At 35.2% G+C, this 25,464-nt stretch overlaps 4 protein-coding genes across 4 annotated transcripts; 3 read left to right on the top strand and 1 right to left on the bottom strand.

Annotated features, from left to right (window-relative positions):
- The first annotated feature begins 6,813 nt into the window (after positions 1 to 6,813).
- Positions 6,814 to 8,834, top strand: LOC121769129 (gibberellin 2-beta-dioxygenase 1-like). The gene is made up of 3 exons (XM_042165828.1): positions 6,814 to 7,281; positions 7,366 to 7,714; positions 8,386 to 8,834. The coding sequence occupies exons 1-3, from the start codon at positions 6,887 to 6,889 to the stop codon at positions 8,635 to 8,637; spliced, it is 996 nt and encodes a 331-aa protein (XP_042021762.1). The 5' UTR covers positions 6,814 to 6,886; the 3' UTR covers positions 8,638 to 8,834.
- Positions 8,835 to 11,240: 2,406 nt separating this feature from the next.
- On the top strand, positions 11,241 to 14,896 carry LOC121769467 (tyrosine--tRNA ligase 1, cytoplasmic-like). The gene is made up of 10 exons (XM_042166276.1): positions 11,241 to 11,495; positions 11,589 to 11,736; positions 12,251 to 12,540; positions 12,617 to 12,713; positions 12,965 to 13,070; positions 13,153 to 13,235; positions 13,347 to 13,492; positions 13,666 to 13,771; positions 14,353 to 14,412; positions 14,559 to 14,896. The coding sequence occupies exons 1-10, from the start codon at positions 11,356 to 11,358 to the stop codon at positions 14,577 to 14,579; spliced, it is 1,197 nt and encodes a 398-aa protein (XP_042022210.1). The 5' UTR covers positions 11,241 to 11,355; the 3' UTR covers positions 14,580 to 14,896.
- A 552-nt stretch (positions 14,897 to 15,448) lies between these two features.
- Positions 15,449 to 17,629, bottom strand: LOC121769153 (interactor of constitutive active ROPs 1-like). Its single transcript, XM_042165865.1, has 3 exons — positions 17,425 to 17,629; positions 16,846 to 16,922; positions 15,449 to 16,763 (listed from the first exon to the last, which is right to left on the bottom strand). Exons 2-3 carry the CDS (start codon positions 16,857 to 16,859, stop codon positions 15,623 to 15,625), a joined length of 1,155 nt encoding a protein of 384 aa, XP_042021799.1. The 5' UTR covers positions 16,860 to 16,922; positions 17,425 to 17,629; the 3' UTR covers positions 15,449 to 15,622.
- Positions 17,630 to 21,801: 4,172 nt separating this feature from the next.
- On the top strand, positions 21,802 to 23,772 carry LOC121767266 (polyphenol oxidase I, chloroplastic-like). Its single transcript, XM_042163503.1, has one exon. The coding sequence runs from the start codon at positions 21,823 to 21,825 to the stop codon at positions 23,512 to 23,514; it is 1,692 nt and encodes a 563-aa protein (XP_042019437.1). The 5' UTR covers positions 21,802 to 21,822; the 3' UTR covers positions 23,515 to 23,772.
- Positions 23,773 to 25,464: the final 1,692 nt, after the last annotated feature.

Here is a 25,464-nt window from a genome sequence, read left to right as displayed (position 1 = left end):
TAACTATCGAATTTTAATTGTAATACTTTGAAAATGACATTTGTGGTACAAAATCCTAATCTCACTAGCATATATAACGAGAATCCCCCCTAACAGAAACTTAGCTTATTTAGTGCTTTAAAATGGAGACATCTAATTAATATAAACGCCTACTAATTCATCTTCATTTATTAGGAATGGCATACAGATTATGTCTTTTCAGGTTATTTAAACGATTGTCTTTAAACAAAGTACATGTTTTGAAAATATATTAATAAAACAGTATATTATGATGTACTAATATAGTGTATAACTTCTAATATACTCCCCCATTCCACAAAATATACATTCTTCATTTTTAGTCCGTCCCACAAGATAATATAATTTCTAATTTTGGAAGCTCTAATCTTTCTACTCGGCGGGACTCATTTTTTCACTTACAATACTATAATTAATTTTTCTTTATGTATCTCTCTTACTTTACCAATTATGCACTAAAATTTGTGCTCAACAAAAAAATGTATACTCTTATGGGACGGAGGGAGTATAATTTTTTAAAAAATACTTTTTTACGTACTACAAAACGCTCAAGTCGAAAATAATGAGCTAACAGTATACGAGTAACATAAAGCAAAAGTAACATAAAAATTCAAAGTTCTATAAAAAATTAAATAGAATTCAAAATAAAACACTAATTAGTAGTACACTTCAAAATATTATCCATGAATCCTCGTACTTATATCACAACTTGTTAGATTCACCAAAGCCTATTACGAGTTATGATAAGTCATCAATAAATGCATATGTATAGTTTACCATGATAACATCAATGTGTTAACTCCGGATAATTCAAATCAACGTGAAATAAAAAGGGAACGGCGCATATATTAAGAAATTTATGGATCTCAAATTAGTATAGATGTCCATCACTAAATATCTCATTTTATTATTTAAAAATATTCACAGTGAAATATCCTATATTATTAATTCTATATTCAACTAAATTGTTATACTGTCAGTTAACTAAAATTTTAAAATTCATGTTAAATTAAATTGTTATATATAATAATGAACGGAGTATTATTTCTTTATTAAAAAGAGAAATAAGAGGTGTAATGAAGGAAATGATAAATGAAAAACGTGGTGGGCTTGGGCCGACCTATCCTGATTAAACCAAAAAGGCGGTATTAATCCCGAAGGGCCTACCATGGTGGGACCCACTTTTCCAGTTAGTCGCCGACATCAATCTATACGAATCTATTTCTGCCACGTCACAGACACTAGTCTTAAACACGTGTTCACCCACCACGCAGAAGACGTAGAACAATTTGTGAACTCAATATGCCTAATTTTAATAATAATATAATCAATTCAACGCCGACTTGGACCGCCTAATTATGAAATCAAATGCTTACTACTATTTCATGTTTCAAAATTAGTCTATTTTTTTTGGACGGAGGTAGTATTTTTAATTAGTCTATTTTTTTTGGACGGAGGTAGTATTTTTCTTCCCTGTTTTTACATTATTTACTCCATCAGTTCTACAAAGAGTCATATTTGATGTGTGCATGAAGTTTAAGAAATATAAAGAATAGTGGTTTAGAAAAGTTAGTGAAATATGAAACCCAATTTTTTATATTGATTTTATAATAAAATGTGACTGAAATAAGTTAGTGAAACGTGCGACTTACTCACAAGTTATGGTAAAAGTGAAAAATACGACTGTTATTGTGAAAACAGCCCGAAATAACAAGTGACTCTTGTTATGGAACGGAGGAAGTAATTATTTTAACTTTATTTATATATAATAACATTGTGATAATTAAAATAAAAATTATATAAATAAAGTAAAAATATTATATTTTGTAGTACAACTCTGTCTTATGTTTTGTACCATGATTTATAGGCTGTATAAATTTATCAGCATATAAAAGTTGCGGTAGCAGGGTATCATTAATTCAAAAGAATTGTAAAGTTGCGGTTGCAGGGTATCATTAATTCAAAAGAATTGTAGTACTACTACTTCTTCCTCTACCCACTAAAAATAATTCACTCTCTTTTTTTTTTTTTATTTATCCCAATTAAAATAGTAATAATTATTAAAAATAAAAAGATTTTTATCTCCATTTTAATTATTTTCTCATACTTTACTTTTTCCACTTAGCACTAAATAGAATTGCATAAAATCCCACAAGTATTAAATTGTAACCATAATATAGAAAGAGATGTGAGAGAGATTTGTGGAATTAGACTAACTAGATAGACCCACAGATGGGCTAAAAAGGCCGGCGGGCCCACTGATCAGCCTTATGGGCCCACGGCATTAATGACTACTTTTAGTGGTCAGCTTAGATCCACCCTCGTGGCAAGTGCAATTCTACTCGTGTGAGTAAAAGAAACTTCATATACTATTATTATTAGTATTAATTAAAACCAAAAAATAAGAAAAGGATAGCACTTGATATTTTCAATACTCAAAGTCTCTCTTATTTCATTATATATTTTAATTTTAATTAATTTTGGCGCTATTACTGTCGGCGTCTCTCCAACCATTATTTTACTTTATTTGTTATTTTTAGTATGAAAATGAACATAATTTAAAAATCATGTTCAAGTATTCTCGAATTAGAGGCTTTTAGCCTCATACGTTTATCACTCTATCATTAAGCCAATTGATACATACTGTGTTATTCAATATTAAGACTATTAAGTGAACGAATATAGTATTGTTTTACATAATATCTTTAATATTCTTTGTGTTTTATGTTAAAAGAAGCATATTATTTTTTTAAGTGTTTGAATTAATTGAATCATTTATTTATATTTATAACTTCTTTTACTTTATTATGTTTTCTATTTAATTTATTAAGTATTAGTACTATCTTTTAAAATCTCATGCCGAAAGAATCATATGGAGGGTATACAAATTAAAGTACAAGAAGCTGATTTCACAAAATAAAATTTATATGTCTGCTTAGATTAGTGATGTACAAGCACCTAATTAAGTAATGCACCATCCCTTTCTTAATTTTAATACGATTACAATGCAAAAACATGCTATTAGTGTATGAAATGGAGAAATGCAGTTATACCATAAATGCATCTATTTTGATAGACTCTTTAATATTAGTATGCAACATATGACTAGAGAGAGATGCAAACATCCATTTCTTCTTTCTTATATCGTTTTCATTATAACAGATATTTTAGTTCTGCGGTTATTATTTAATAAAAGTTAATGTTGCTAAGTCGACCAGCCGCTTTTGTGTCGTGGGGAGAGTATATTTCGATAAGTTCGTAATATTTTCAATTATGTTTGACATAAATATTTAAACATTGTAGGCAGTAAAGAAAAGTATATTTATTTGATTGTATGAACTCCTCATGTATAGTACTTAGTATTTTTTCTAAACTTTTAAGACAAGATTTGTTAATATGCTAGTAAAAATTACTATGTGATTTGAATCTTTGATTTAACGGTGGAGCGAGTAATTTTAAGCAAATATTTTAATTTTTAATGTCACTTATATTTTATAGATTAAGTTTGTTCCCAAACTTAGACTTGATTTTTAATTGTAGTTAGCCAAATTAAAACAAATCACGAGGATATCTTTAATACTCCACTTATTTCACCGATAAAGTATTTATCGTAAATAGTAATGGTGGAATATGTATTTATGATAGTTCTATGCATGTTTGGTTTTGCTTATAAATGGATAAGACTGGACTGGACCAGCGCGATGGTTGCAAAAATAATGTAAAAGAATTTGATTTTAAAATTAAATTTAAACAATTTTAAGACAAAACAAAATTTAACATTAACTTCGGAATTTAATTAAGTGTGAACTAGAAAAAAAAAGTGAAGATAGAATAATGAATTTGTGACAAGGCGATCAAGTTGGGTATAGTTAGCACATGGATTGTTATACCAAATAGAGGAGTGGCATCGGATAAATAGGTTGACAAACTCCAAAAATGAATTGTTATCAAATTTGGGCAATCATGGAAAATAGATTTGGTCGGTTTCTGTTCCATTCATCGGAGACATCGAAAATTAAATCTATTATCCAAACCGTCGTTCAACTCTAAGATTCTCATGTGTGCTAATTAAATAGATAATTTTAAATATATTTTTATATTTTATTCCATTTTTTTTTCTTTTGAGTGTTGATTGTGTTCGTCAATCAGTGACTGTTGACGCGAATATATGTTGTCTTTGATTCCCAATTAATAATTCAAGCTTGAATAATTGCATTCGATCGAACTTTTAAAATTTATACTTTGGGTTGGGAATCGATTCAAAAATAGAGAACTAAATTATAGAGAGAGTCAATCACACAACGCGGGAGTATGTGATTCCAACGGTGAAGATTAACGTTCATGGAGTCGTGTTGGACGAGCCTATAAGCCTCGACTTCCACCGTTGCAAATGTCAACCTGTCGTTGTGCCTAGAATATTACGCTTTTACATTCTTTTTTAATAGCGGAGATAATAATTAAAGTGTAGAGACTAAAGAGAAAAAACACAAGCATAGTGCCTTTACTTTATTTGTTTATAAATTTACACAAAACAAAAACATATGGAAATAGCAGGCCCGTCCCTTGGCCCGTGCGGCCTGTGCGACCGCACAGGGCCCCCAATTTTCAGGGGCCTCTGAAATATTTCAGCTCATATACATGTATTCCTATTTTTTCAGCCCAACAAAGCTATTTCTCTTGTATAGCAACGCCCAGACCTTTTTCTAGCACCGTGACTATTTTTTGAAGTCATATTTGCGTTCTACAATGACACAAGATAGACTGAATGATTTGGCCATAATCGCACTCGAGAGTGAGATGCTGGAGAAGATTGCATATGAGAACATCGTCGAAGATTTCATTTCAAAGAATACCAAAAGAATGATGTTGTTCAAGTAAAGACTATGCAATCGAGGTTCGAAATGGTATATTTCTTTAATTATCATATAACTTTAAAATGCATTGTCTTTTTTTCTATAGTAGTAGGCCTCATTTTAGATTTTTGCACAGGCCTTCTGATTTTGTCGGGACGGCCATGGGAAATAGTACATGTAAAACGTAGGATAATGGAAAGAGAAACAAAAAATAAAAAATTCCGTAAGCTGAAAAGCAAGATTAGTTAGTTATGATATATATGTAATAGAAAATCAGTTGGCTTTATATCTTGTACTACTACTTGATCGATTAAATGGATAATTTACTTAATCATTGATTGAGTATAATCATTTATACCATTTCTCTTATTTTATGGAGTACTTTCTTATCTTTCCTATTTTATCTTTCTTATGTGTATTATCTTAATTTAATTTACTAAACAAACAACACTAATTTCTTAATTTACATGCCAAAAAATGCTTCTCCAACCCCATTTTCACAAATTCGACCTGATTATTAACACTTTGTAAACAAGTAGTATTTCAAATTTCAATATCTAACACTTTGGGCGGTATGGATGAGATCATATCTAACATTAACTTCTGTAGAGCTAGTACTGCCCAAAAGTAGTAATTCACTGAATATATTCCATATTCCCACCGTTGATATTTATCCTTTCTAAACCAACTTCCCAATCCCAACCATCGAAAGGTCAAAAACATAATAATCAACTACTAACACAATCTTCTTTATACAAAACATAAAAACTAGTACTATCAGATAAAATTACAAAGTTTTGTCAAATTTTAATTATTCTTGCAACTTTAATATTAGTTGAAAAGGGGAGTGTAATATTGTTAGCTCAATACTTAATTGTTAACTATAATTAAATAATAGTCATTAGATATTCAAATCAAGGGTCTAGATTATCAACTCCGGAATATCAATACGATCAATAAAAAACATCAATAATGGTATTAAGGTTAATTCACAACAAATTAGTTGTAGCTAATTTTTTAATATTAGTCGAAAAGGGGAGTGTTATATTACTAACTCAATACTTAATTGTTAACTATAATTAAATAATAACCATTAGATATTCAAATCAAGGGTCTAGATTATCAGCCCCGGAATATCAATATGATCAAGAAAAAACGTTAATAATGGTATTAAGGTCAATTCACAACAAATTAGTTGTAACTAATTTTTGAAAAATATCTCTAAACTTTAAATGATCATAACTATCTCAATTTAAATTATTTTTTCACAAACATATATCAAATTAAAGATAATTTAATAAGGATTCCAACGAGATCTCAATTGCATATGTTTCGAGATCAAAATCTGAATTTTTTTAATGAATTTTCGTATTTTTTGTCAAGCAGATAATGTCAATATAACTAACAAAATATGTCAACTTAATACATGTAAAATGTCAATATGAAACTATGTTGACATATTCAAAATATGGTGTTGATATATTCAATTCAGTGTGTTGACATTTTGATCTAAAACCCTAAATTTAGAGTTTTTAATAATAAAAAAATATAAATGAATTTACATATGGCAATTTATAGATCATTAGATGTTTCATATGTTATGGTATTAAATTAGTTGTAGTTAGTAATTAAGGGGTGAGTTAGCAATTGATCACACCCCTAGTTAAAAATTCAGATTTATTTGCAATTCTTCCCAACAATTTTATCAACAAAATCGTGTATTTATTACAGCTAGAAATTCACAGACGAATATTATTATGGGACAAAATAAAAAGAAAATATTGAATATTCTTGTGGGATGGAGGGAGTATATTTTATTACACCATAATTAATCCCACAAACTTTCTCTCACCGCATCTCAGCCCCCAACCCCCTCCTGACCCCCCCCCCCCCCCCCCACCCTCAAAAACTGGCTATAAATAGCAAAGCCCTCCCACATCAAATCTATTCAAATTCAACACACTCACCTCCTCATCTCATCACCTCATCAAAGCAAAGAATCTCTGAAAACAGCAATGGTAGTCCATTCCAAACCGGCAATCGAACAGTTATCCAATGCCAACAGCTGCGCCGCATTGCTGGGCGGCATCCCCCTCATCGACCTCTCCAAACCCGACCCCAAATCCCAGCTCGTCCGAGCCTGCCAGGACTTCGGCTTCTTCAAAATCATCAACCACGGCGTCCCCGCCCACCTCATCCGCGCCCTCGAGTCCGAAGCCGTCCGCTTCTTCTCCCTCCCCCCCTCCGTCAAGGCACAGGCCGGCCCCCCCGACCCCTTCGGCTACGGCGACAAAAAAATCGGCCTCAACGGCGACGTCGGCTGGCTCGAATACCTCCTCCTCACCACCAACTCCCACTCCGATTACCACAAACTATCCTCCATCTTCGGCCACGCCGCTGACAAATTTCGGTATTTTTTTTAACCATCCATAAAAAATAGTCTCATTTTTTTTAAATTTTAATCTTCTAATTTTTTCTACGTTCGCCACTACAGGTGTCTGGTGAATGAGTACATCGCGGCGGTGAAGAAGATGGCGTGCGAGATTCTGGAAATGCTGGCGGAGGGGCTGAGGATTGATGACAGAGAAGCGTTCAGCAAGCTGCTGATGGATGAACAGAGCGACTCTGTTTTCAGGGTGAATCACTACCCTCCGTGCCCGGACTTCCCCGAATCCAACGGCCGGAATTTGATTGGATTCGGGGAGCATACTGACCCTCAGATCATCTCCGTTTTGCGATCGAACAACATCTCCGGCCTCCAAATCTCGCTCAAAGACGGGCGGTGGATTCCCGTTCCGGCCGACCAGAACTCCTTCTTCATTAATGTGGGCGACTCATTGCAGGTACAACTAACTAATTTCACGCACCTAATCAAATATTCGCTCTGTTTTTTTTATTATTAATGTGGCTGGTTTCTTCTTTTTCTCTCTAATTTTAGTCTTTGACTTTTTCAAACGGAATTTGAATTGGTCAACCACGAAATGAAGAGTCGTGTCTGAATACGTGTACACGTGGCACAGTCACGCAGCCACGTGACTGTACCTTGCTAGAATTTAACATTAATTAAATATTATTATTAACTTTTTAGCTAATGATGCGAGGCTTCCAAGGTTTGACTAATTACCAACATCTTCATGCACACGTTTCTCAATGAAATTATTTCACGTTATTTTCCTTTTTTAGCAGTCATAAAAATTATTAGTCACTCATTTTCTTAATAAAAAAAAGTTATTTTCTACTTTCTCTCTACATACTTGTATTTATGATATTTTAGTAAACTATATTAATATGAAACTCATTATTCACCAACTTTTTTCAATAAAATATATTTTCAATGCTCCATAAAAAACACCGTCTTTATGGCGTGAATCACATCAAACACCTTTTTATCAAAATTCATACCGAATTGATAGATACCTCCACATTAAAGGGGAAATATAGAAAACAAAAAAAAATATGTTTTGCACCGTCCATTATTTATTTATTTATTTATTTATGATGTGTATGGGTGCAGGTGATGACTAACGGGAGATTTAAGAGCGTAAAGCATAGAGTGGTGGCCAACGGTTCAAAATCGAGGCTATCAATGATTTATTTTGGAGGACCACCATTGAGTGAAACGATAGCTCCATTAGCATCATTAATGCAGGATGAAGAAGACAGCTTGTATAAGGAATTTACATGGTTTGAATACAAGAAATCAGCTTATAAGTCCAAATTGGCCGATAATAGATTAGGCCTCTTTGAGAAGATTGCAGCCTCATAAAATCTTGAGTAAACTATAATAGCTAGCGCAATGTAGTCGTCTCTCGTGCTTCGTTTTGTCAGGACTGACGCAACGAGACACGGGGATTATATGTAATAGGATTAGGCCAGAATGACGAAACTTGTAACTTTTTCGTTTTGGTTTTTATACATCGTGTAAATGTTCTTGTCAATTAATACAAGGATTGAATTATTACATGTGTAGTTCAAAACTTGCTTGTCCCCCACTAGAAATGACATGGGTGGAGCCGAGGTACGTTTAATATAGACATTAAATACTAAGGAGGACAATTTTCTACTTTCAATATTTTACTATGATGATTGAGTGCAAGAAATCTATTCTTTAAATGGAATTAATTTTTTTTATATATATATATGATATTTGCGCGCATTAAACTGTGGGTACTTTTTGCTTTGAAAATAAAGAGTCAAACCAATGAGCGACTGAAAAACATAATTTCAAGCTTATGCATATGAATGTCTTAATTAGTACCGTGCATTATTTAGTGGTCCCTCATACTTATTACTCCATAATTATGTTATACTCATACATTTAATTTAAACATCCATAATTATGTTATACATTTAATTTAAACATCCATAATTATGTTATACATTTAATTTAAACATTCATATGTTATAGTACTTGATTTTATCTACTTTATTCCCTCTCATTTACTTTATTCTTTTCAGTTAACATACAAATTAAAATTGCATAAAAGCTAATGCTGCCCAAGAAATGGGTCATTTTCCTTGAGACGGAGAATACTGTATTCATATCTATCTTGTACTTAGGTGAAATTATCTTGTGTATGATAGTATTTAATGTAACTTCAATTCTATTAGCATGCTTAATTTGCTAGTACTACATTTTTCATAAGTAAACTCTATGTTAATCATTGCTATTGTTAAATCCCATTATTATTTTATGTTATTTTTGTTATGTAGTGTCTAATAGAATTACTGATTCATTGGGGTGATGTAGTTAATCAAATTGCACTAATGAATAATTGAATATTATTCTATTAACAGAATATAATTTAATATTAAAAAAACTATATACATATGGAGTAGTTTTGCAGCATATGAAGCGAAGTCATGCACACAGATTTGGTACGTTGTTGGGTGGTTAGGATATATCACATGGTTTCAAAATTTCCACTTTTCTCTATCTAGAGCTTATAGTAGTATAATTTAATTTAATTAAATTCAATTTGCGGTTAATAAATTACCAATCTATCGTGGAAAGGACAAATAAAATATGTTCCAGCCCACTACTATAAATCCCCAATGGTAAAATAATAAATCATAAACCTAGAAACTAAAAACCAAAATGAAGCTAATATGAAACATCATAAACTAATTAATCTTATTTAAAATATAAATTTTAAAATTCAATGATGTGTATAGTAGCATATTGTAAGTATTGATACACAAATTCTACTCAAACAATTTGTAGTATTAGGGGGTATTCGGTTTGCAAGATTGTATTCGAGATTAAATTTATAGTGTGTTTGGTTCATGAGATTCAACCCCACAACTCAATCCTAGATGGTTAATTATGGGATAATTAGTCATAGTTAACCCCTTATGACTAAAATAATCTCATAACTCAATCCTAGATTGTATCTTGGTATTATTTTATCTTGGAAACCGAACATCACCTTAGGGAATATGAATTTAGATCTATGGACATGATTCCTATATAAATGGGATTTCAAAATCAAATTTAGCAAATGGGCCATTCTTTTAAGGGCAACTTGTTTATAAGCTGACCATTTTGATTTGTGTCAACTAAATAGATAGGCCCAATTCTTAAAAGTCGACTAAAATAAAACTATGAATATTAGATCAATTGTGACGGGCTTGAAAATTTCTATACTCAATCCGTCTCTTAAAAAATAAACCACATTGGAAACGACATGAGTTTTAATGCACAATCGATGATAACGTAAGAGATAGATAGAAACTAAAAATGATTGAAGTATTATCCTGGAGAATGAGAACCGTTTCATTAGATATTTTTTTTCCTTAAATAGAAAATATTTCTTTCTAAGGGACATTCTAAAATAACAAATGTGATTTATTTTTAAGGGAGAGGAAGTATGTTTGTAATAATCCATGATAGAAAATATCCGACATTAAAGCGTAATTAAATGTCAATATTTTTCAAGTCAAACAACAATATTTCCCTTATTTATAGTCATTAATGCATTAGTGGTGAGGTTCATATGACTTTTTTTCGACTATTATACCCGATACAATTTACAATTTTTATTGACAGAAGATAATTATGAATAAATCTAAATTTCGCGATTTTTCGATTAACTTTTGAAGTAGTGGATCAAATCAAATTTGACCAAATTTTATAAATTTCCTGTTAGTTTTCATATTGTGATATAATATTATCCCAAAGTATTAATTTTGAACGTATCCTGAACTCTGTTTTTGACCAATTTACATCAAATTACAAATTTGAAAATACGTACATATGTAAAGGTGATTTTTTGTTAGTTGTTACTATAGTAAATTCTTTTAATACTATATGCTTATTTATATATGGTTTACCTAATCTTTAATTGATTGAAAATACAGAAAATTTAGTTTTATTGAAATCTGCTATAGTTGCTTTATTCCTTTTGCATTTCTCTTTTCCAATGCCAAATTTTAAGTTGTTCTTAGCTATGTATTCCTATTTAAGCTTAAATATGTAGAGTCAATGAACCGTTCCCATTTGGAATTTTGTCGCTCCAATCTAAACCCTACACTTTCAATGGAGAACGAAGGAAGCAGCAACAATGGCAGTGAAGTCCCTCCGTCTCAACCGCTAGAGTCTCTTTCCATTTCTCCTCAACCGCAGTAAGTCCTCTCTAGTCCTATTTATTTTATGGGAGATTTCATTGCCGAGGGCATGATCTAGAATTTTAATTAGTTGGATTAAACTGTAAATAGGCTGAGCTTGAAGGAGAGGTTCGATTTAATAAGGAGCATCGGTGAGGAGTGCATACAAGAGGATGAATTGGAGAGATTGTTGGCGAAGAAGCCTCGGATTGTCTGCTATGATGGATTTGAACCTTCTGGAAGGATGCATATTGCTCAGGTTACTGAATTGAATCCATTTCCTTGTATAGTCTAGCGGAAAAATATTCTCTTTGTTTTCAATATTTGATTAATTGTTTTGTTTGTATTTGGTATTGTTAAGCGTGTGCAGAATTTGATGATTAGTAGTATTATTTATTCCTTCAGTTGATGGGAAAAATGCTTCATTAGGTATTTCTGGAAATTGTCAGACTTTTTAATGAATCTAGTTTGTCATCATCTGAGTGTGGATCTGTGGCTTTTGGCTTGATTTGAATTTGATTTTTAAATAGAACTGTTGCTGCAGAGTATTTTTAGCACCAAAATTCTGAGGACTTGATCTCATATAGTAGGATAGTGATGTTATTTGATTTTGATTTGCTCTGATGGAATGTGATTGTGAAATAGCACTTTTTGGTGGTGGATTTCACTTTTGTCATAACGTAGATGAATATACCTGTAAATTTTGGAAACAACATAATGTAGATGCTTATGTGTGATAATGTCTGATGGAACGATCAAACATCTATGTGCAGGGAGTTATGAAGGCTATCAATGTCAACAAACTGACTTCTGCTGGATGCAATGTGAAGATATGGATTGCAGATTGGTTCGCACAGCTGAATAACAAAATGGGCGGTGACTTGAAAAAAATTCAAGTGATAGGGCAATACCTAATTGAGATTTGGAAAGCTGTAGGAATGAACCTCGAAGGAGGTCAGGTAGAATTTCTATGGTCTTCTGAGGAGATCAACTCCCGGGCTCACGAGTACTGGCCCCTTGTAATGGACATAGCTAGAAGAAACAAGCTTCCTAGGATTTTGAGGTATGGCTATCCTTCTCATTCTGCTAAGTGAATATCTAATCACAACCGTTATGTCTTAACTTTTGTCGTCTTTTAGGTGCTGTCAAATTATGGGCCGGTCAGAGCAAGATGAATTGTCAGCAGCCCAGATATTCTATCCATGCATGCAATGCGCCGATATATTCTTTCTTAAGGTGACTTTTTATAAACACAGTATATAGTTATGCTTTTGTTGCTTGGATTAATTTGGAAATGACATACTGATTGAGTATATAAAAGTAAAACTGTAAAACTAAAAGTGCATATATTTGATTAGTTTTGATTTGTTAATTATGATTCATTACTTTTCTATAGTGATGAGAAACAGAAATATTATCAATGAACTTTGAAGGCAAGACACATCAGATAACAATATTGTGACTTGTGAATTTGTGTATTGAAACAGGCTGACATCTGCCAATTGGGTATGGACCAGCGCAAAGTGAATATGTTGGCTAGGGAATATTGTGATGACATCAAAAGAAAAAACAAGCCCATTATACTATCTCATCGTAAGCATAATATTACCATTTTCACAAAAGTGACAGTCCTATTAAAATTATGTTAAATTTAATTGTTTTAAATTACATGCAGATATGCTCCCTGGTCTGCAGGAAGGACAAGAGAAGATGTCAAAGAGTGATCCATCTTCTTCTATTTTCATGGAGGACGAGGAGGTATTATCTATTTCCAGTTTCCAACAAAGGACCATGATCAGCAGTTTCTTATTATAGTTTTACACTTTTACTTGTGAGCCTCTGCTAGCTTGATGAAAACAAATGTCACAGGCTGAGGTGAACTTGAAGATAAAGAAAGCCTTCTGCCCCCCAAAAGTGGCGGAAAAGAACCCATGCCTAGAGTACATCAAATACATTGTTATCCCATGGTTCAATGAGTTCACAGTTGAGCGGAAACAAGAGAATGGGGGTGATAAGTAAGTCCTGGCTTCTGATTTTATTTTATACAGTACTTATCTATCTAGTCCCGGTCTTGGTGACTTGCTTAAACCTTTTGTTTTCAATCCATATTGCAGATATATATACACGTTGGTATTAATTAATTTGGAACATTTTATAGCTATTTTCTTTACACATTCACATCCTTCAGGACTTTCAAGAGTTTTGAAGATTTAGTTGGTGACTACGAAAGTGGAGAGCTTCATCCTGGAGATCTCAAACCTGCTCTTGCTAAATCACTAAACCGGATACTGCAGGTGATATTTATGTTCTTTACCTTACACAAATATAGCTTTGACTGTTTTAAGTATTGATTTAGATATATAATTGTTCCTTTTGGCATGACCCAAGTGTTTGTTTCTGATGTGGTGACGCACTTTATATCTTCATGTTAATGCGTTGTGCACTAAATTCTGAATCATCATTCCTTTTGCATTTGAGCATGAAACATATTTAGCTCATCTACCTGAAAGTTCCCCAAACATTGTGTAGCCTAAATTTTGAGGCAGCACTTTCTAGGTATGAATGTGCATCTCTTGTGTGTTTAATTACATCGGACTATGCTATAGTTTCGCTGGAAATGACTCATATTTTGCTTTGTTTCATGTTCTTTTCCATGTGAGCTTATCAGCAATATTTTTACTTAGATTCAGATCTCATATAGCTACCAACTTGATTCTTGTTAGTACGATTATCTGAACCTGTTGGCCTGGTTGACTAATAGGAAAAACACAGAATCCAACCTATGAACCTATATGAAGAATTGATTTCCTGACTCAAAATCAGTTTCCGTTCTTTTGTTACCTGCATATTAACTTAGCCTTGTAACACTATGCAGCCGGTACGTGATCATTTCATTAACGATCCGAAGGCTAAGGATCTACTGAAAAGAGTGAAGGTATGCACATTTGATTTCTTTCTCTACTTCGAACTGCATGGAACTGATGACTTCTTTATTCCCTGTTAATTTTACTATCTACTTTATTATACTACCTTATTTCTTTTTTTTTATAATATTTTGCATATATGCTCAATGCTCTGCAGGGTTACAAGGTTACCAGATGATGTATTGTCGAATGAAAGCAAAACCATACATACTATTCTGATAGAGGGGATTCCAAACTTTTGGTCTTGTCATCACAATAGCAATGTCATTAACATTTTTTCCTTGGGAATAGCATTACTTTTTTTTTTAAAAATGTTAGAATCTTGTTATTCATTCTACATAAGACATATACTGGTCAGCTTTGTAATTGAGTAGAATGAAGCATCTCAAATCCCCACACCCATGGGATTATATATAAACACAGCATTTGCCCAAATGAAGAACAATTTTGCTTACAAAGCATTCATACCAAATATACTTGAATATTTATATCTAATACTCCATTTTTTTACCAAGTATGATATTCATATGTTACATTGCACTCCCTTATCCTAATCAAATATATCACACCTTATCCCATAATGCATATCACATGAGCCCAAAGCATGCATGAATTAAAGCTTTCTTGCAAGCAATCCTTGGAGAACAAGAGTTTCTTGTTCCCTGCGTCGTCTGAAATTATGCTGCTAATAAGCTCCCTGCAACGTCAAGTGTAATTGCAGTCACTGGTCCAGTTACTCGTAACCCCGGATTGTTTAGACCGACAACACGTAAATTAACCCACTTTTCTGCTGCTTCCTGACACCGCACACAAGCTAAACGAGAGCAGGAAGATGAAGATGAAGATGAAGATGCAGATTGAAGACGTGGTTGTGCAATATTGAGACAGGGTAATTGTGATATGCCCTTTTTAGCTAGTTTTGATGTGATGATCTGTTGTATTTCTAGCTAGTTTTGATGTGATGATCGATGAGCATGGAATGATGAACATCCTGATGAAATATGTCGAGCTTAGTGTTCTACCATACGCTAGCGCTAGCGACCATGATAATCATAATTAAGTACATATCTATTATAATTAATGGTGAAGACGACACTTCTACGACAGTGATTGATAGAATCATCAGGATACACAGAACAACACAAATAACAAATGGTGAGAAACCATTTTCATAAGCCTCAAGAAAACACAGTTGATCAAAATAGAGGGCATTGTCGAAATCTACTTCTGGCTCTTCTTTTTCCACAGGTCTCCAAACATTCTGATGCCTTTCCTCTTTTCACTTCCAAAATCATCATCTCCATCCTCTATTAGTCCAGGTGAGCCTGCATAACCCGCGTACCCACCAACATGATCGAACATGTTGCCATAGACTTTATCCATGGATCCACATCTCTCCGATATCCTCCTGCCGTTCACCTCCATCCCCCCAGCCAGAACAGAAGCTGCTGCATCGGCTGCTTTTCGCCATTGCTCAGTTTGTACACGAAGCATCTTCATCTCATTCTCAAGCAACTCTTTTGCCTTTTCCGTCGCTTCTAACTTTTCGTTCATCTGGGAAGCACCATGTTTACTCTTCTCCAGTTCTTCGCTAACCACACTCAACTTCTGGTTCAATCCATCAACCTCAGATTGAGCTGATGATATCTTCAGCAACTTCTCATCAAGCTGGCTCTTTAGGCTCTCATTTTCTTGACGAAAAACATCCAATTCTTTTTCCTTCTCATCCAAATGGGCTTTCAGCAAGTTTATCTCCTCATTCTTTGAAGCCAACTCATCAACCAATGGATTCTCCGACTCAGCAGTTGCTGGCGTTTCAACTGACAACGAAACAGTCTTAGGTTTGAGTTCATCATCTTCAGCTGGCAGTTCTGGTTCAGCCTTAGGCTCCACGGTTGTCTTCTCATTAGGAACTTCAAAAACATCAGTTTCGTCCTGGATTTCGTCTGATGCTTCATACACTGCAGTGCTATCATTCTTGCTCAGTTTACGTGCCTCAGCTGGAGTTGAGTGCTTTTCTACGATTTCCAATGACTCGGGAGCCTTCTGGGGTTTCTTAGGCTTCTTCTCAAGTTGATCTTGCCCCACCTTTTTCGCACTCCCGGTTAACACTATCTGGCCCTTCAGACTCTTGAGCTCCTGCTCTGCAAGGCCAAGCTGAGATTCCAAATCTGCAATTCGAGTTCCTAGTTTCTTCTGATTCGACGGGTTAGACTGGGTGCCTCTCTGTATCCGACCATCGCCTACTTTTGGGCTCCTCTCCGTCCTGGGACGAACATGTGTTGGATAGGAATCAGCGCTGGACGTTCTCATGTTAGGAGGCCCCCGAGGAGATTGCCGTTGAGCTACTTCTGTTACTCTACTGTGATCATGACAAGAGCAAAATGAAAACCAAATCAAAACACAATTAAATAGGGGGAGGCTACTCATTAGACTGCAAATACCTTGTTCGTCGCATTTCTCTCTTCTTTGAGGGCAAGTCAATGATTTCGACAGCAAAATGAACTTCTAAATTTTTTATCTGCTTAATCGAATGAAACAATAAGATTGCCATTCAGTTAAAATAAACTTCAGCATAGTCACATGCTTCAAAAGTCGAATTGCAGAACACAGAAATTGGAGATAACAAGCTCAACAAAATCGCAGGTTTCTTTTAGAATTCGACCACAAATCTAACCTAACCCATTGCAGAATCCCCAATCTCTGTAATTTCTTACGAAATTTTACAATCAAAAGGATTCAGTCGTGGATCTACAAACGGAGGGTGAATTGAAAATGAAAGCAGCCAAAAGGGGGGTAAAGCAAAAAAAAGAGAGCAGAGATTACATTTCACAGAGGAAAAAGCTCAATACCACAAATCAATGTGAAGTGAAAAAGTACCAAAACAAAATCGCATAAAAAAGATACTCCTCCATTAACAAAAAATGCAGTATGAGCGTTTCGAAGCAGGGCAATAACTAGGAACAAACATTCAAACAAATATCGAATAGTATAAAAAAAAGAAGCTTATAAGAAAATCAGACCTTGAGAAGGTCAGCAGCAGCGCAAAGTTGAAGAGCAGAGCTTAAACTGAATGGCTATTTGCAGAGCATTAAATTTGAAACCGCTGTGGCATTTATGAAGACAATTGTGCACTACCTGTGTGTATGTATGACAGCTCTTATTGGGACACGATAAAAAAAAGGCAGAGAGATGAGAGAGAAAGGTTGGAAGTTTGAAAGTTCGAATTTACGCATAGAGATAAAAATTTGGATAAACCGTAGAGGTGAGGACAATAGAGTAATTTCAAAAACATTGGATGGAGGGAGAGGGACACCAACGGACAAATGTGATACCAACCGAATCTATTTAAAGAGTAATATTTTATTGTAATTTAATTCTCCCTAAATGTTAATGAAATATTTTAATGACACAAAATAAAATTTAAAAATTTACCATGATAGCATCTTGGGCCATCCTTTATAAAGTCTAGAAAAACAAAACATATTCAAAAGAGCAAACATATTAAGTTAGACACACAAGTTTAAGAGGGACCATCCTTCAAACTAAAAGAGCATTAGATCATCCACAACCGTGCTCCTGCCAGCTAGCACGGTTGTGAGCCCGGCGCCACTATTCCGGCCTGCTTTCTGGCAAGAGCACAACACTCACTGCTCTTCCGCAAGACCGAGCACAATTCAATTTAAAATTCAATTAAACAAAAACATTTACATAATATTAAAATTCATTAAAAAACTACAGTAAATATTACAAATTACAAATAAAATAAAAAAGACATAATTAAAATCCTGAAAATTAAAAATTACATAATTAAACTCTTAAAAATAAAAAACTACATAATTAAAAGCTAAAAATAGCCCCATGGACGACTACTCATCCGGCGGCACTACCCCCAATTGTCTTTGGAGGCCCAATATCATGGCCTCGTGCGATCGAAGTAGCGAGGGGATCATAGTGGACCTATCGGCCATATTGAGTCGGGCCAAAAGCTGTCACAACGAGTTGGTGGGGGTGGAGGTGGCTCATATGGAACGGGAGCGGGAACTGGAGCATCGGCGGTTGGAGCCGCGGCTCGACGGCGGTTGGCCGCCGCCTTCTTCCTTCCTTGCGGTCGGCGGTTGAACCGAACCATTCGGGGGTCCCAACCGGAGCCCGGGGGGTTATCGCCGTGGTCGGACATTGTTATGGTGTAAGAGTGGAAGAAAGATTGAGAATGGATATGGGAGAATGAAGATGATAATGGATATGGGAGAATGAAGATGAGAATTGTGTAGTTTGGTGTGAATTTTTGGATGTGAAAGTGAGAGTATTTATAGATGAAAATGTGTATTTTTAAGGGAAAAAATAAAAAAAATTAAAAAGTGGTAAAAACGGTAATAAATAGATATATTTTTTTAGGAAGTGAATTTTTTTTTATTATTTTTTATTAAAAACCGATTTTTAATAAAAAAAATTTTCAAAGGCAACGCCTATGCCGTTGCCCAATCGCATGCCGCCACGTCGCCTGCTCGCTGGCACGGACGTGCTCTTCGCAGCGAGCAGCGCCGTGCCAGCGGCGCGAGCTCAACGGCGGTGGAGCTGGCACGGACGGACGAACGCTGTCCGTCCACTGCTGCGCATGCTCTTAACAAACTGAATAAGAGAGATGATCATGAAAGATGAGGAATCACAATTCATTAGTAATATGTCCCATTTGCGTTAATAAACTCGAGGAAAAAAAAACTCGAGGAGAAATGTCACTTCAATTGTGTGTCAACCATGGTCTAATTTAAGGCAAGTATTAGCATCTTGTGACATTTTATGCAAATTGTCAATCTCCACGTAATTGGAGCGTCGAATAGAGTCCGACAACGAATTTTTATCGTCCCATGTTTGTGTTTGTCCTGATTATTACTAATTTATTTCATTAATTATTCCAAAATTATTGCAATTTCAACTTACATGGCTTATAATTAGTTGAAAGAACCATAGTGGTTAGAAGTAATCCGAAGATGGCTTTGATTAAATCGCAAAATTCCAAAGTGGTAGATATGATTTTATTTTATTTTATAGACAATGCATGTGAAGCTTAAGTGCATATACTCAACTACTCCATCCCAACAGCTTGTCACATTTACTTGTACCTAACTTATAATGTCCAAATCTAGTCTAAATAAATTATAAAATAGATATATTGATAAATAAATTGACAAAATTGGCACGTCCGGTTAGCTACCTTTTTCTACCTATAAAGTAGGAGTATTGGTTTTCATAGAGAATCTTGAAACAAAAATGACGACGGACTTATTCATTTTTAATAGTGTATAAGTTAGTACTATCAAATAATATTCTACATGAACAAGAAAAATTAGAAAATATATTCACAACTCTAATTAGTAAGGACTGGTATAAATGTTATTTGGAATGATCCAAAAAAAATCTGTAATGGACTGTTCTAAAATGAACAATATCATACTAATACCGTAACAATTTTTCGGGAATCGGATTTCAATTCAATTTATGCACTATATAGTATACATTTAAACCAAAAGAGGAAATAATTACTACCAATCCAAATATATATTCAAGTCCAAATTAAGAATTTCTAGCCCAATAAGGCAATTACCACTCTGACTATGAGCCCAAAAGGATTACTCGTTTTAAGATTAGATTGGATTTCTAGCCCAATAAAGCAATTTGGGCCAAAGATTATGTCTTAAGTGCAAATTAGCCCATAAAATAAGGATTACTTAACTAAACAATTCTCAACTTTTAGGACATTTCGCATATAAGAAGAATTTATTTTCGTTTCAAATCAACGTCACTTTTAATAATTTTGTAATTACAACTTTTTTCTTCTTTACCTACTAATCTACCACTACAGTCCCATCAAATTGTGTAAGATTAAACACCGAATTTTGATAAGAATTTTATGTATTTTCTTCATCTCTCAATCCATCGTAAAAAATTTCAGACAATATTCGCTAAGAAATGGGTACAGTATATTTGAACATTAGTTTAATTCATAGTATTATCTTAATATTTGGAAATTTGAAAACTTTACTTTTTTTTGTGTATGCTCAAGACATAATTGTTTTTTTTTACTATTTAAAAGTACTTCTCACTTATTCTCTAAAATGCACACTAGCATTTGAATAGTTTTTTTTGGCGCTAAAATCATAAATCGAAAATGGCGATATAAAATGAAACCATTAACGAAAATAAAACACAATTGTAACAATTGGAAGCATTCTAATGAAATTTAATAGAGGCAGGTTTGAATCTACGCCATTCTAATTTGTTGATATTATATATCCTGTACATTGATTTTAATATTAATATCGATATGAATTCATAATTTTTGTATGCATGTATGACGAATGGTGTTTTAAGATTTTAAAATTGTAAAAGTCTTTGCCACTCGAAGCCGCCATGCGTAAATATGAAAAAAGAAAAATAATCAAAATGTAAGACACTAAAGTGGTGGCTGCCAGTTTCAGGTTATATATCCTCATAAATATGTAAAATAATAATCCAAACTAAATAAAACAGGGATATTTGTTTTATAGTTACAAAAAAACAAAAATCCCCTCATGGTGGGAAGAAATTTTCAATATGATTTGAACTCTTTTAAAATTCACCAAGAAAAATAATCCTGATCTCTCTCAACTGTCAAAACAATTTCTTCAATCTGTTGAAGCTCATATATAATAAAATAAAATGAAAACAACAAAATATTAGTTCTAATTTTATATGAGTATTTATATTAACAGTTTCCGAAGATTGTTCTCCGTCAAACTTCATTAGCAAACATAGATATGATTACTCCAAAAGAAATATTGTAGGGAGTATTATTATTCAATGAATCTTAAGTCGGAAAATATTCCAAAAGAAATAGGGCAAATTGCTGTAGTAGTAGGTAAAATTTAAATTTTAAATGGAGTGGTTGAATAATTTGAATAGTTTAAAAACGAAATCAATTCAAAACTTTGGAGCAATGATCTTAGACATATTCAATTAATCACACCAATTAACATTGACATTTCATCCCCCTTATGCAATTATCGTAGTAAAAGATCATTACTAGCAACTAAGTTGCACTTAATCGTGAGAAAATGCTGCAAACTAATAATATAGAACGTACTAATCAACAACTAAAACATAAACAAACAAATTCTCATTAAATTCGCTTAACAAACACGAATTTAGTCTATCCTCCAATCAATAGGTCAGAAGTTTGAGTCATCCAATGCATGAGCTTCGTACCTAACTCTAACTTCGTACCCAAATTAAGCAAGTTATAAAAATTTAATCAGCTTAATCTCTTGGAGTATATTTTATTTTGTATCCTACCTTATTATTATTCGCAAATTGAAATAATTACATACCACATGCTCTATATAACATCTTCTTCAACATAACCTTTCCACCCACAAACCAACATGGCCTCCCTTCCTCTTCCCCTTCCCACCATTTCCTCGCATTCCCACCTCACCCTACGCCGGAAACTGACCGGAAAGCCACCCCACATCCCCTCAGGAGTCACATGCAACGCCGAAAACGTCGAAAAAACACCCCAACATCCCAAACTCGACCGAAGAAACCTCCTCCTCAACATCGGCGGCCTCTACGGCGCCACCAATCTCATCACCACCCCACCGCCCGCCTCCGCCACCCCCATCTCCTCCCCCGACCTCTCCACATGCTCCCAAGGAACAAACCTCAACACCCAACAACCCCTCGACGTCAACTGCTGCCCCCCATTCTCCGACAAAATCATCGACTACAAACTCCCCCACACCTCCCACCACCACCGCCGCCTCCGCCCCGCCGCCCACCTCGCCTCCAAGGAGTACATCGCCAAATACGAGAGGGCCACCGCGCTCATGAAGGCCCTCCCCGACGACGATCCCCGCAACTTCATGCAGCAAGCGAACGTCCACTGCGCTTACTGTAATCTCACCTACGATCAAACCGGAGACGAATCAGAAAAGCTCCAAATCCACAACTGCTGGCATTTCTTCCCTTGGCATCGATGGTATCTCTATTTCTACGAGAGAATTTTAGGGAAATTAATCGATGATCCCACCTTCGCTATTCCCTACTGGAACTGGGACAATCCCGACGGCATGGCCATTCCGGCCATGTTCGTCAAGGAAAACTCCCCTCTCTACGACGAGCGCCGCAACCAGACCCACCTCCCGCCTACCCCGGCCGACCTCCTCTACTCCTCCACGTCGAAAACCGACCCGAATATCATAATCCCGACCAACCTCACCGAAATGTACGGTGAGATGGTGCGGAATGTCTCGAACATAGAGGATTTCTACGGTGCCAAATACGTGGTGGGGACCGCTCCGGATCCCGGCCCCGGCACTGTCGAGCGGGGGTCCCACACTGCGCTGCACGCCTGGGTGGGGGACCCCCGCTCGCCTGCGGGGGAGGATATGGGGAACTTTTACTCGACTGCTCGAGACCCCATATTCTACTCCCTCCACGCCAACGTGGACCGCCTCTGGTCCGTGTGGCGTGGCCTCCGAGGCCACAGGCCGAAGGAGTTCGAGGACGAAGACTGGCTGGAGGCCAGCTTTGTCTTCTACGACGAGAACGCGCAGCTCGTGCGCGTGAGGGTGAAGGACACTCTGGAGGATGAGAAAATGGGGTTTTCTTACCAGAAAGTTGACCTCCCATGGCTGGACAAGAGGCCGAAGGCGCGCGTGAGGAGGTCGAGGATCGCGTCTAAGGCGGTTGGTGTGAGTAATGTGTTCCCGGTGAAGCTGGATAAGGTGGTGAGGGTTTTGGTGGAGAGGCCGAAGAGGAAGAAGGGGGAGGAGGAGCTGCTGGTGATTGAGGGGATTGAGGTGGATACGTCGAAGTTTGTGAGGTTTGAGGTGTTTGTGAACGACGAGGACGACGAGCCGGGGGAGGTGAAGGAGCGGGCGGAGTATGCGGGAGGGTACTCGCAGGTGCCGCACAAGAATTCGACGAAGGTGAAGAGCAAGATAAGGCTGGGGCTGAGGGAGCTGCTAGAGGATTTGGATGTGGAAGATGATGACAAGATTTTGGTGACGTTGGTGCCTAGAGCTGGGGGAGAAGATATCACCATTGGTGGAGTCAAGATCATCTATGTTTAGCTTTTCTTGAGCTCTCTCTTTTATTCTTGTTTGGCTGTTTGATTGTGTGCATGGGCTGCTGCTGTTTTTCCACCAACTAGGAGCATAAATAAGTGATGCTTTTCTCTTTGTTTTCTTTTTTGGTTGGTGTGTAAGGAAAATAAGGTGGGACCTTTGTTCATACCTGGTATAAGTTGTGTATGTGGCAATTTCTTTTATTTTCGTTTGTGTATGTGATTAACTGATCATAATGTTAGTACTCTCTCTTACCGAATAAAAGTCTCATTTTTCCATTTTAGTCTATTCAAAAATAGGAACCCCAGTTTATTTTTACAAAAAATGGTAATAGGATCCTACCTTCCACTAACTAATTCCATTCAAATTTCATTTAAAACTAATATATATAAGTAAGACTCTTATTCCATTAATTTTTTTCACCCATTTTTCTTTACATTTCTTAAAACTCGTGCTGCCAAAGAATGAGACTTCTAATGGCGAGACGGAGGGAGTACATCTTAACTTGCCATGTAGACATTCAACATAAATCATCCCCATCTATTTGGACTTTGAACTGAACTTATTCTACAATGATCTTTAAATTTACTAGGTATGGAACTTGACTTATTTGCGCATGATATATCCAGCAGAATATAAAAAGACAAGACCATTGACTAAATTAACTTCATTCTCATAGCATTAAAGAAAATAACGTTCTTTTACAAAACAAGTTCAGAAGTAGTAGTACTACTGAAGCATGCTTTTACAAAACAAATTCATAATAATTTCAATGCCCTTGGTCATTTATAATTTGAACAAACATGATGGTGACATGTCCAAAAATTACAAAAACAGATCAAGTTGAGTGGCGGATGTCCTGACTAATGTATAGTCTTTTTCATCAGATTTTATCAAGATTATGTACACTGGCGCCTAAGGTTATCCCATTCGTCTGGTTTAAAAGTGCACATATCTCCGACGATTGTATTTTTCTATTTAAAATATCTACTCCTACTATTTAGATATTTCCACATCTTACATCTTAGCACCATTCGTCTAGAATTTGTGTGCATCATCTGGTCTTTCAAAGCTTCCAATGAAATGATTCTCAACATGAACGCACATGTGGTTAACCCCAAACAAGATGATGCCCAAAACTCAATCCTAGTCTTACAAGCTCTCGCATAGATGTTTTTTAAATTCCGAATGAGACGACGTTCTTCCAAACTCTAGATTTGGTGGATGTCGACAAATTAATTGGTCTTTTAAGTTTAAAATTAATGAACTGAGATAATTATACGCATATATGGTCTTGAATTACTCCCTCCTTTTCAACTTAAGAGCATCCACAACCGTGCTCTTGCCAGCGGCACGGTTGTGGGCCCGACCCCACTTTTTCTGCCTGCTCTCTGGCAAGAGCACAACACCCACAGCTGTGCTCTTCCGCAAGGACGAGCACAATTAATTTAAAATTCAATTACACAAAAACATTTCCATAATACTAAAATTCATTAAAAAACCACAATAAATATTACAAATTACAAATAAAATAAAAAAGACATAATTAAAATCCTAAAAATTATATAATTAAAATCTTAAAAATTAAAAATTACATAATTAAAATACTAAAAATTAAAAATTACATAATTAAAATCCTAAAAATTAAAAATTACATAATTATTGGCTAATATTAAAAATCCTAAAAATTAAAAATTACATAATTAAAATCCTAAAAATTAAAAAGTGGGAAAAAACGGTTATAAACGGATATAATTTTTTTGGGAAGTGAATTTTTTTTATCGGTTTTTTAATTAAAAACTGATTTTTTTTTTTAAAAAAATAATTTAAACACAACGGCTATGCCGTTGACGAATGAGGGTGCGCCATGTCAGCTGCTCGCTGGCACGGCGCTGCTCGATGCATCGGCGCGGACCGCCGTGGCACGTCAGCTGCTCGCTGGCAGCGGCGCGGACC

This window comes from Salvia splendens, chromosome 15 (assembly GCF_004379255.2).
Source record: "Salvia splendens isolate huo1 chromosome 15, SspV2, whole genome shotgun sequence".
Taxonomy (NCBI): domain Eukaryota; kingdom Viridiplantae; phylum Streptophyta; class Magnoliopsida; order Lamiales; family Lamiaceae; genus Salvia; species Salvia splendens.
This window is presented reverse-complemented; position numbering and strand designations above follow the sequence as displayed.

Excerpts from the sequence above, each read along its gene's own strand:
- LOC121769467 (XM_042166276.1), top strand. The coding sequence starts at position 11,356 with ATGAACCGTTCCCATTTGGAATTTTGTCGCTCCAATCTAAACCCTACA. Across the intron at positions 11,737-12,250 it reads GAAGGATGCATATTGCTCAG|GGAGTTATGAAGGCTATCAA; the intron begins GTTACTGAATTG and ends ATCTATGTGCAG. Across the intron at positions 12,714-12,964 it reads CCGATATATTCTTTCTTAAG|GCTGACATCTGCCAATTGGG; the intron begins GTGACTTTTTAT and ends GTATTGAAACAG.
- LOC121769129 (XM_042165828.1), top strand. The coding sequence starts at position 6,887 with ATGGTAGTCCATTCCAAACCGGCAATCGAACAGTTATCCAATGCCAAC. Across the intron at positions 7,282-7,365 it reads CACGCCGCTGACAAATTTCG|GTGTCTGGTGAATGAGTACA; the intron begins GTATTTTTTTTA and ends TCGCCACTACAG. Across the intron at positions 7,715-8,385 it reads ATGTGGGCGACTCATTGCAG|GTGATGACTAACGGGAGATT; the intron begins GTACAACTAACT and ends GTATGGGTGCAG.
- LOC121767266 (XM_042163503.1), top strand. The coding sequence starts at position 21,823 with ATGGCCTCCCTTCCTCTTCCCCTTCCCACCATTTCCTCGCATTCCCAC.